Source organism: Grammomys surdaster, unplaced genomic scaffold, assembly GCF_004785775.1.
Source record: "Grammomys surdaster isolate TR1022 unplaced genomic scaffold, NIH_TR_1.0 61, whole genome shotgun sequence".
Classification (NCBI taxonomy): domain Eukaryota; kingdom Metazoa; phylum Chordata; class Mammalia; order Rodentia; family Muridae; genus Grammomys; species Grammomys surdaster.
Genome location: NW_021604563.1, coordinates 753,760 through 766,242, shown reverse-complemented (window position 1 = coordinate 766,242; position 12,483 = coordinate 753,760). Strand labels below are relative to the sequence as shown.

Below are 12,483 nucleotides of genomic sequence, written 5' to 3'. Positions count from 1 at the left end.
TCTGCCATGGCGGACTGTATGTGAGTGTGGGTATGTATCTGCCATGGTGGACTGTATGTGAGTGTGGGTATGTATCTACCATGGTGGACATGTGAATATCAGGGAACAACTTTTAGGACTTGGTTCTCTCCTTCTACTGTGGGTTCCAAGAGATCAACCTGAGGTCATCAGACTTATGCTGCAAGCACTTTTTACCTGCTGAGCCATCTCACTGGTGCTATTTTCTGGTTTGTGTGTTTGAGACAGAGTGTATAGTTCAGGATAACCTTGAATTCACTATCTTTCTGCCTTCTTAAAAGTGTGGGGGCTGTAGGTATGAGTCAGTCATCATGGCTAGCAGCGGGGTTTAGCTTTTAAAAGTCATATTTCTTAAAAGTCATTTTCATAGACTTTGATAGGATTCTGACTGTGCAGTGACTCAGATGTGGCAGTTAAATATTTGCCATCAAGGCAACTAGAATATATGAGATGCATGTGGATTTTTCCTTTCTAGATGTGATTAAAGGAGAATGTCAGATTCCCCATAATACCAGCTGGAGCCTCAGGCCAGCAATTGGATGGCATTCATTTTGTATTCAACATGATGAATAGTGTTGCTAATGGCTCATATCCTAGAGGTGTGAGGTAATGAATTTGTACTGAAATCTAAATTCTTTCTTCTTAAAATTATGTTTAGAGTCTATCTGAATCCATTTCTAAGTACAGAAAAAGCAGTTTAGAATATGCTCTCCTTCGAAGTATAGGGTAATGACGACTAATATGCAGATTTGTGTAAAGACTACCATTGTGTTGTTTTTTGTAAAACTAGTGTGTTTATTATTTGTATGTATGTGTGTACATGTACATGCATGTGAGTATGACTTAAGTGAGTGAGTGTAGTGTGGCTGTGCACTCACCAATGCAAGCATGTAAAGACCAAGGGAACTTCTGGAAGTTGGTTTGTTCCTTCCAGTATTCAGTCCAAGGATTAGGTTTACACAGTCTGAGCTTTTATCTGCTGGCCTTCTTTTCTGTTTCCACTAAATAGTTGACTTTTTCTCTTTTTTCTTTTCTGAGATCAGCTCTGGCTGTTCTGGAACTCGATACGTAGACCAGGGTAGCCTTGAATTCATAGAGATCTGCCTGTTTCTGCCTCTCAAGTCCTGGGATTAAAGTTGTGAGCCACCATGCCCAGCTATAATTGACTTTTTTCACATTTGACAGCAAATATTGACAAACAGAAGTAATGTTTACATGTGAGGGCCATACTATTTTAGTTACAACAGGTGTAATTTCAAACTAGCTATTGGCAATACAGGAATGAATGGGAGTGGCATCCACCCCACCTGTCTGCCTGTCAGCCTGCCTATCCATCCATCCATCCATCCATCCATCCATCCATCCACCATCCATCCATCCATCTGTCTATGACAGGGTTTCAAGTATCTTAGGCTGGCTTCCTACTCACTTTGTAGCTGAGGATTATGTTAAACTTCTGATTTTATTTCTACCACCAGAGTGCCAGGGTTATAGGTCTGGACCAGCAGACCTATATATAAGCCCAAAGCTTTATGCATGTTAGGTAAACCCTCTATCAATGAACTATGCCTTCATCATATGGACACTTAAAATGAGGAAGTTGGGTCATCCAGCAATTTAGTAAAAAATGTACTGAGTGGGTCCTGTTTGCCAGACTGTAGACAAGTTGTTGTTTAAATTATGGTATAATTGGTTGGAGTTAGAACTCAGAGTCACCATCTACTTAACATGTGCAGAGCCCTGCACACAAAAGAAGTCTATTTACCCCATGGGAAATGAGGTATCACTAAAAATGATCTTTTGAATAGTATAACATAGAATAAAATGCTTTAAAGTGGAAACCAGGTCAAAAGTTTCAAAAATGTACTTATGGGTATTTGTGTGCACCTGAGTATATATATTTGCCCCTTGTGCAGACAGGAACCCAAGGAAGTCAGAGTGGGCATTAGGTCCCCTGGAACTAGAATTACAGATGATTTTGGGCCACTTTGTTGTGTGCTGGAAATCAAATTAGAGCCCTCTGGAAGGACAAGTGCTCTTAGCCACTGAGCCATCACTCTACTCCAAGGATAAAAGTTTTAATTTTGTATCTCAGTGTCTTAGTTAAAGTTTCCATTGTGTGTGAAGAGATACCATGATCAAGGCAACTCTTTTTTTTTCATAGCATTTTAAATGTTTAAGCAACAATTTAATTTTTCTATACTATTACTTAAATTTCTCTATTTTTAAAGCAACATTAAGATATTTTAATATACTTTTGCATATAATTTTGCTTTTCAATTACCAAAATAATCTTTGTTTCTTATATATAACTTTCATTTTATTTTATTATTGTTTTACTTATTCACTTTACATTCCACTCATTGCCCCCATCCATGTCACCCCCTCCGACTATCCTTCTCCTCTGAGTGAATGGGGCCCCCTGCGTATCCCCCCACCCTGGCACTGCAAGTCTCTTCAAGGCTAGGCGCTTCCTCTCCCCCTGAGTTCAGACAAGGCAGCTCAGATAGAAGAACATATCCGATGGTTAAGAAACGGCTTTTGGGACAGCCCCTGCTCGAGTTGTTTGGGACCCACATGAAGACCAAGCTCCACATCTGCTACATATATGTGCAGGGAGGCCTAGGTCTAGCCTGTGTGTGTTTTTTCGTTAATGGTTCAGACTCTGAGAGCCCCATGGGTCCAGGTTAGTTGACTCTGTTGGTCTTCCAGTGGAGTTCCTATACCCTCCTCTGGTCTGCAATCCTTCCTCTTATTCTTCCATAAGTGTCCCCAAGCTCCATCCACTCTTTGGCTGTGGGTGTCTGCATCTGACTGAGTCTGCTGCTGGGTGGAGCCTCTCAGAGGACAGCAGTACTAGACTCCTGTCTGCAAATATAACAGGGAATCATTAATAGTGTCAGGGATTGGTGCTTGCAAGGCAACTCTTATAAAGGACAGCATTTAATTAGGGCTGGTTTACAGTTTCAGAGGTTTAGTCCATTATCATCATGCTGTGAAGCGTGGCAGTGTGCAGGCAGACATGGTACTGGAGGAGCTGAGAGTTGTACATCTTATACTGAAGGCAAACAGGAGTAGAGTGGCAAAGCCCACTCCTACAATGACACATGTACACCAACGAGGACACACCTAATAATATTACTCCCTGTGGGCTAAGCATTCAAACATGAGTCTATGGAGGCCATACCTATTCACTTACTAAATACTAGCTAGTATTGAAAGGAATGTGTAATTTTAAAGACTTTTTGAAGTTTTCATTGTATGTGTTTATTGTACATGATGCTGTATTACATAAGGACATTGTCATACAAGGCTGTGTTACATATTGAACATATTCCCTCATAATTCCTAACTTGCCTTTTTCAAACTCTCCCACTCCTTAATCAATTCCCTTTGTTCTCTAGACTGTTTTACTTCTACTTTCAAGTCATATATGCATACATGATTTTATATATCTAAAAAATTCTGTGAGCCACACATGAGAGAAAAAATAATAGTTGTCTTTCTGAGACTGGTTTAATTCTCTCAATATGATTCTCTTCTAGTAGATCTATTTTCTGGCAAATGACATGAAAAATTCCATTGATTATAAACATCATATTTTTTCTAAGCAAATTTTCTTAAAATTTTGTTCAAAATTGTCCACATTGTTTTTATATTTGAAAACAAAAATTTTAGACTGGAGGAGGGATGCCTCAGCAGTTAAGAGTTTTCCTTGCTCTTGTAGAGGACCTGGGTTTAGTTCCCAACACCACATGATGGCTCACAGCTATCTTTAGCTCCAGTTCCAGGGGATCTGATGTCCTCTTCTGTCCTGCTTTGGCACCAGGTGGACATGTGGTGTACATACATATATGTAGGCAAGTAGTCACACATAAAGATCAAGCAAAAGGCAAAACAATAATTCTCACTCATCTTGTTGCCAATTGAAACAATTTCCTAAAAATATCACTGTCACATACAGGTTTGAGCATACCTAGTAAGAAAGCATTCAACAATTCAAATCAGATCTGCAAGTGTGTCCGTGCAAGGATGCATGCATTCATACACGTATGTGGGCATATAACTCACAAAAATGAAAAGTGAAAAATAGTGTCTTCATGCAACAAGCCATAGTCAAACACAGACACATTAAAATTATTGTGGAGCTTATCTTTAAGCTATGTGTAAACAGTATATATAACTCACCAGGGAATTTGGTGTTTAGACTTAGGTATCATCCTTCAGCTTTTTCATTAAGTGCCTGGAAATAGCTCAGTTCATTTAATCACTTGTATCCAGCATTTTTGATAAGAAAATTATTGTTCACCGACGGCCTGAAATTCTTCTACTTAGCATATGATTGACATTTGAGGAGGCTATGGTGTTATTTTATTTGAAATAACATTGTCAATTCTCATTGTTTTTATTTTAACAGTGCCCTTATGTTTGCCATTTGTTATATTTACTGACCAAGAAAGAGAATGGTAAGTGTTTTCACCCCAGCTAAATTCCTTCCACTGTGCAGAGGCAGTATTTGTGTCATCCTTTTTAAACGTAAATAACTACCTGCACTAGTTGCACGACAACACTCCTATTCTGAAAATTGGTTTTTGAGTACTTTAATCTGAGAGTATCTGCACAGTGCCTTGACTGAAGAGGTATTTGTATTTTGAATGTGTTGTGAGAAATTATATGACTCACATGGTGATTATGACTGACTTCTTTTGCTGAAGCAAAGGCTGAGAACCACTTTTCTCTCTGTTTTCTAGTCAAACCATTTCGTGCGAGAAAATTGCTTGATCTCCAGGCCAAAATGGTAAGTGCAGAAAGGACGCTGGAGAATCCATTTGCACTTTGAGCTAGGCTTTAGAGACACAAAGCCAAGTGAGTCATTAGCTTGAAGGAACTTACTTCCTGGAGAACTCAGTCAACAAACTGAGAAGTCATAATCAAAGCTGAGAGTAAGATCAGTGTTTAGAGTTCCTGCCTACCATGCATGAGGCCTTGGTTCAACCTCCAGTACACTATGTTAATTTTTACCAAACAAATGAGTTCAGTTAGCCATACAGTAAGTCCTAAAGGTATCTGCAATATTTGTTCTTCTAAAAAAAATGTGTACATGCATATTATTATGTCTGTGTGTATGTATGGGGTGTGTGTTTGAGTTTTTATTACTTTTATTTCTTTACAGTCCAGTCATTGCCCCCCTCCAGGTCTGCCCTCCCATAGTTCCTCATCTCATTCCTCCTTCCTGTCTTCAAGAGGATGGTCCCCCACCCACCCACACTCTGCTAGGCCTCACCACTCCCTGAGGCCTCAAGGTGCTTCTTGTACTGAGGCCAGACCAGGAAGTCCTCTGTTGTATATGTGTCTGGACCTCTATGCTGCCTGGTTGCTGGCTCAGTGTCTGAGAGACCTCAGGAGTCCACATAAGTTGAGACTGCTGGTCTTCCCATGGGGTTGCCTTCCTCCTCAGCTTCCAGTTTTTACCTAATTCTGTCCATTGGTTGGGTGTAAATATCTGTATCTGACTTTTAGCTGTTTGTTGGGCCTCTTGGAGAGCAGCCATGCTAAGCTCCTGTCTGTAAGCACACCATAGCATCAGTAATAGTGTCAGGCCTTAGATCTTCCCCTTGAGCTGGATCCCAAGTTGATCTGGTCACTGGACCTCCTTTCTCTCAGTCTCTTCTCTGTTTTTGTCCCTGCAGTTTTTTTAGACAGGAAGAATTCTACGTCATAATTTTTGACTGTGGATTGGCATAAAAGAATAAACAAGACCTGTCTTTCTACTGGGGGTGGACTCTATGATTTCCCTCTCCCCACTGTTTGGAATTTCATCTAAGGTCCCTCTCTTTGAGTCCTGAGAGTCTCTCACCTCCCAGGTCTCTGGTTACATTCTGGAGGCTCCCCCCCTTCCTACTCCCCTGAGGTTGCATATTTCTATTCATTCTGCTGGCCCTCAGGGTTTATCTCCTGTCTCTTCCCCCAATACCTGATCATGTTCCCCTTTCTCCTCTTCTTTCCCACCCAGGTCCCTCCCTCCCTCTGCCTCCCATGATTGTTTTCTTCTCCCTCCCAAGTGGGAATGAAGCATCCTCACTTGGGCCCTTCTGCTTGTTAACCTTCTTGAGTTCTATGGATCATATCCTAGGTATTCTGTACTTTTCGGGGCTAATATCCACTTATTAGTGAGTACATACTATGCATGTCCTTTTGGGTCTGAGATAGCTCACTCAGGATGATATTTTCTAGTTCCACCCATTTGCCTGCAAAACTCATGATATCCTTGTTCTTAGTAGCTGAATAGTATCACATTGTGTAAATGAACCACATTTTCTGTATCCATTCTTCCAGTGTGGGACATCTGGGTTGTTTCCAGCTTCTGTCTATCACAGATAAGGCCACTATGAACTTGGTGGAGCGTGTGTCCTTGTAGTATGGAGGGACATCTTTTGGTTATATGCCCAAGAGTGGCATAGATGGGCCTTCAGGTAGATGTATTTCCAATTTTCTGAGGAACCTCCAGATTGATTTTCAGAGTGGTTGTACCAGTTTGCAACCCCACCAGCAATGGAGGAATGTTCCTTTTTCTCCATATCCTTGCCAACATGTGCTACCATCTGAGTTTTTGATCTTAGCCATTCTGATTGGTGTCTCAGGGTTGGTGACATGGTATCTCAGGGTTGTTTTGACTTCTCTGCCAATTTGTATCCCCCCATATCCTTTTGTTGTCTAATTGCTCTAGCTAGCACTTTGAATACTATATTGAATAAATAGGGAGAGAGTGGGCAGCCTTGTCTAGTCCTTGATTTTAGTGGGATTGCTTCAAGTATCTCTCCATTTAATTTGATATTGGCTGTTAGTTTGTCGTATATTGCTTTTATTATGTTTAGGTATGGACCTTGAATTCCTCATCTCTCCAATACTTTTAACATGAAGGGGTGTTGTATTTTGTCAAATGCTTTTTCAGCGTATAATGAGATGATCATGTGATTTTTTTTCCTTTGAGTCTGTTTATATATATTAGAATATGTTAATGGATTTTCATATATTGAACCAATCTTTCATCCCTGGGATGAAGCCTACTTGATCATGGTAAATGATGGTTTTGATGTGTTCTTGCATTCAATTTGCGAGTATTATATTATTTTTGCATTGATATTCATAAGTAAAATTGGTCTGAAGTTCTCTTTCTTTGTTGGGTCTTTGTGTGGTTTAGTGATAGAGTAATTGTGGCTTTTATAGAATGAATTAGGTAGTATTCCTTCTGTTTCTATTTTGTGGAATAGTTTTAGGAGTGTTGGTATTAACTCTTCTTTGAAGGTCTGGTAGAATTCCACACTAAATCCATCTGGCCCTGGGCTTTTTTTGGTTGGGAGGTTTTTAATGACTTCTATTACCTTAGTGGATATGGGACTGTTTAGTTTACCTGCTCTTGATTTAACTTTGGTACCTGGTATCTGACTAGGAAATCATCCATTTCGTCTAGATTTTCCAGTTTTGTTGTGTTATAGGCTTTTGCAGTAGGATCTGTTGAGTTTTTTAATTTCTTCAGTTTCTGTTGTTAATGTCTCCCTTTTCATTTCTGATTTTGTTAATTTGGATACTGTCTCTGTGGTTTCTAGTTAGTTTGGCTAGGGGTTTATATATCTTGTTGATTTTCTCAAAGAACCAGCTTTTGATTTTGTTGATTCTTTGTATAGTTCTCTTTGTTTCTACTTGGTTGATTTCAGCCCTGAGTTTGACTATTTCCTGCTGTCTACTCCTCTTGGGTATGTTTGCTTCTTTTTGTTCTAGAGCTTTCAGATGTGCTGTTAGGTTGCTAGTGTAAGATCTCTCCAGTTTCTTTACCAGGGTGCTTAGTGCTATGAATTTTCCTCTTAGCACTGCTTTCACTGTGTCCCATAAGTTTGGATATGCTGTGGCATCATTTTCATTGAATTGCAGGAAGTCTTTAATTTCTTTATTTCTTCCCTAATCAAGTTATCATTGAGTAGAGAGTTGTTGAGCTCCCACGTGTATGTGGACTTTCTGTTGTGTTGTTGTTGTTGTTGTTGTTGAAGACCAGCTTTAGGCCATGGTGGTCAGATAAAATACATGGGATTAATTCAATATTCTTGTATCTGTTAAGGTTTGTTTTGTGCCCAATCATATGGTCAATTTTGGAGAAGGTATCATGAGGTGCTGAGAAGAAGGTATATTCTTTTGTTTTAGGGTGAAATGTTCTGTAGATATCTGTTAAGTCCATTTGGTTCATAACTTCTGCTAGTTTCACTGTGTCTCTATTTAGTTTCTGTTTCCATGGTCTGTCTATTGGTGGAAGTGGGGTGTTGAAATCACCTACTATTATTGTGTGAGGTGCAATATGTGTTTTGAGCTTTAGTAAAGTTTCTTTTATGAATGTGAGTGCCCTTACATTTAGGGCATAGATGTTTAGAATTGAGAGTTCATCTTGGTGGATTTTACCTTTGACAGATATGAAGTATACTTTCCCATTTCACTGAATAACCTTTGGCTGAAAATCTCTTTTATTGGATATTAGGATGAAAATTCCCACTTGTTTCTTGGGACCATTTGCTTGGAAGACTCTTCTCCACCCTTTTACTCTGAGGTAGTGTCTGTCTTTTTCATTGAGGTGTATTTTTTTTGTATGTAGCAAGATTCTGGATCCCGCTTCTGTATCTAGTCTGTTAGCTTATGTCTTTTTACTGAGGAATTGAGTCCGTTGATATTGAGAGATAGTAAAGACAGATAATTGTTAGTTCCTGTTATGTTTGTTGTAGGTGGCATTATGTGTATGTGATACTCTCCTTTTGGATTTGTTGTGAGATGATTAATTTCTTTTTTTTTTGTTTTATGGTTTTGTTTTGTTTTTTTTGTGTGTGTGTAGGTACCCTCTTTGTCTTGGAGTTTTCCTTCTAGAATCCTCTGTAGAGCTGAATTGGTAGATAGATAATGTTCAAATTTGGTTTTGTCATGGAATATCATGGTTTCTGCATCTATGGTAATTGAGAGTATTGCTGGGTATAGTAGTCTTGGTTGGCATTTGTGTTCTCTTAGGGTCTGTATGACATCTGTCCAAGATCTTCTAGCTTTTAGGGTCTCTGTTGAGAAGTCTGGTATAATTCTGATAGGTCTGCCTTTATATGTTACTTGACCTTTTTCCCATACAGCTTTTAATATTCTTTCTTTGTTCTATACATTTGATGTTTTGATTATTATGTGATGAGAGGATTTTCTTTTCTAGTCCAATCTATTTGCAATTCTGTAGGCTTCTTGTACTTTATGGCCATGTATTTCTTTAGGTTGGGGGAGTTTTCTTCTATGATATTTGTTGAAAATGTTTTTGGGTCCTTTGAGCTGGGAATCTTTGCTCTGTTTTATTCCTATTATCCTTATGTTGGGAGTTTCATTGTGTCCTGGATTTTCTGGATGTTTTGGGTTAGGAGGTTTTTATGTTTTGTATTTTCTTTGACAGTTGTGTCAATATCTTCTAAGGTATCTTCTACGCTTGAGATTTTCTCTTCTTTCTATTGTATTCTGTTGTTGATACTTGCACCTGTAGCTCCTGATCTCTTTCCAGGGTTTTCCATTTCTGGGGTTGCCTCCATTTGTGTTTTCTTTATTGTTTCTACTTCCATTTTTAGGTGTTCGACTGGTTTGTTCAATTCCTTCACCTGTTTGATTTGCATGAATTTACTTAAGGGATTTATTGTTTCCTCTTTCAGGGCTTCTACCTTTTTACCTGTGTTTTCCTGTATTTCTTTCAGTGAGTTATTTATATCCTCCTTAAAGGACTCTATTATCTATATGAGATAGCATTTTAGGTCAGCCTCCTGGTTTTCAGCTTGCTCTGGTAGGAGAACTTGGTTCTGATGGTGCCAGAGTATATAGGCTTCTGTTGCTTATGTTCTTGCATTTGCCTCTCACTATCTGGTTATCTCTGGTATTAACTGGCCTGGGTGTCTCTGTCTGGAGCCTGCCTCCTGTGTCCCTGGGTTGCTGTAGGCCTCCTCGTAGACCTGTGGCCCTGGCTGCAGCAGATGTCCCGAGAGGCCTTCAGACTGTGGGGTCTTCAGAGGGCCAGACAAGCTGATGGTCTGCCCTGGTGGAAGGCGCAGGCTGGAAGGGCTGTATGTTTGTGAATGTGTGTTGGGGGTGGTAGTATATGTACAGGACAGAAGACAACATAACGTGTCACTTTTTAAATACTGACTTCATTTTTTTAGACAGGGTCTCATTGTTCTAAAACTTACCACGTAGGCTAGGCTGGTTGGCCAGAGAGTCACAGAGATCTACCTGTCTCTCCCTCCCAGTCCCTAGCATGGTAATTTCAAGCATATGCTCCCCCTGTACTTTTTAATGTGAGTTCTGTGATTGAGCTCAGGTCATTTATGCTTATAAAGCAATCTTTATACTGAACTTTTGTCTAATCCCTAAATATATTTTCTGGGAAAACATTTCATTCCATTCCTGTTTTCTCAACACGTAGGAAGCAGAGGCAGAAGGATTACTTGGATTACACAATGAGCTAGTATCTAAAAATAAAACAAGCCCAGCTCAAACACTGTATTGAGTTTACAGGTGTCGGAAGATGTCTTCAGCATCGACTAAACTGAACCATTTTTGTTTTCTAAACAGTTTAATTTTAGTTATAAATAATCAACAAATATATGAAAAAAAATCTCCAGTATCTTTAGCCATAGGGAAATACATATCACTACTACAAGGTACCGTTTATCAAAGTTGGAATGACTATTATCAATCTTTCCCACCCACAAATCAACTGTTAGTATGAATAAAGGGGGCTGTTTTTGCTCATTTGTTTGAAAGTCTTTAAAAATCACATTTATTTAGTTATTTGTATGAGATGGGTGTGGATGTACACATGTGGGCACTACATGCCGTGGCTCACATGTGGAGGTCAGGTCAGAGGACAGTTAGAGGAGTCATTTCTCCCAGTTCTCTCCTTCCACCATGTGGGTCTGAGGTACAAACTCAGGTTTTTGGACTTTGCCGGAAATACTTTATCTGTTCTCTTGACAGACCTTTTGGAACCTTTAAAATTACCTCTTAAAGTTATTGTACAAACTAAGGGGTTTAGTTATGGTGTTTTAGTATATCATTGTACCATTGCTCTCTTTATTTTCTCCATCACTGGTGATTTCATGTCACATCCATATGCATACGCACATATATGTCCGTGTATAGAGAGTTCTACCTAGAGTCTATGTATTAGAGAAGCATGGGATATTTTGTTTGTCTTCTTCCTCAAATTAACTCTCTTTTCCCCCTTATTTCATACCTTTGTGTACTTCATAGGCTTCATTTTAATTTCGTGTCTCATATGTGTGTGTGTGTGTGTGTGTATGTATATATATGTACACATACATACACACACACCACACCACACTACACCTATATCTTTTTGAGCCTGGGTCTGTCCATGTAGCCCTAGTTCTCTTGAAATGTGTTCTGTAGACCTGGCTGGCCTTAAACTTTTGCCAGTTTTCTACCTCTACCTCTCCAGTGCTGGGATTACAGGCATGTGCTATTGTGCCTGGACGATATATTTATATTTAATTCTAGATTCCTCATAGAAGCAAAAACATTGCATGTCTCTTAGTCTGGCTTATTTCATTTATTATGATCTCTAGTTCATCTATTTTCAAATTATGTAATGTTTCTTCTTTATGGATGAGTAAAACTCAATTGTGCATGTTTGTCACATTTTCTTTATCAATTAACCTTGATTGACATCTTGGTTTCATGTTTTAAAAAATATAAAATGTATTTCTTTTATGTATGTATTTTCCTTCGTGTGTGTGTATACCACATGCATGCAATGCCCACAGAGGCCAGCAGAGGGAAGCAGATCCCTAGAATTAGAGTTAGAAGCAGCTATTAACTTCATGTGGGTAGCGCTGATGTCTCTACAGTCCCTTGATTATATATTTTTGCTATTTGTGAATAGTGCAGCAATAAACATGTATGCATAAGTGTGTCTCTGATACCTGATTTAACTTCCTTCAGGTATTTGCCCATGAAGTCAGTTCTATTTTTAGTTGAAAAAAAAAAGGAATTCATTTATTATTGGTTGAAATTTAAATTAGTACAGGCATTAAGGAGAGCATATAGAATCCTGCCCCCTCCAAAAAAAAAACCCTAAAAATAGAGCTACCATATGATGTAGTGTTCTGGGTTCACATGGAAAGCAAATGAAGTCAACATAGCAAAGTGGTACTTGTATTCCTTTACTTATTGTGACATTTATAGTGTGCATTAGGTAAGGTAGAATCAGCTGAGGTACTTGTCTATAAATGACTGAATAAAAAGGATATTTTAAATATGTAAAATGGAATATGTTCAACCATAAAGAAAATTGAAGTCTTCTTGCAGCAAATTGGATGGAACTAGAAGACATTAAAGATGAGTAAAGGGAGCCAGACATGAAGACTAATATCACATGTAGTTGTTAAAAAG

At 38.9% G+C, this 12,483-nt stretch overlaps 1 protein-coding gene across 2 annotated transcripts in view; it reads left to right on the top strand.

Annotated features, from left to right (window-relative positions):
- Cenpi (centromere protein I) overlaps positions 1-12,483 on the top strand; it is a 70,527-nt gene that overhangs the window by 12,334 nt on the left and 45,710 nt on the right. For both annotated transcript variants that reach the window (XM_028779891.1, XM_028779969.1), the window contains exons 7-8: positions 4,436-4,484; positions 4,770-4,816. In XM_028779891.1, coding sequence (XP_028635724.1) covers positions 4,436-4,484; positions 4,770-4,816 — 96 coding nt within the window. The remainder of the gene's footprint in view (positions 1-4,435; positions 4,485-4,769; positions 4,817-12,483) is intronic.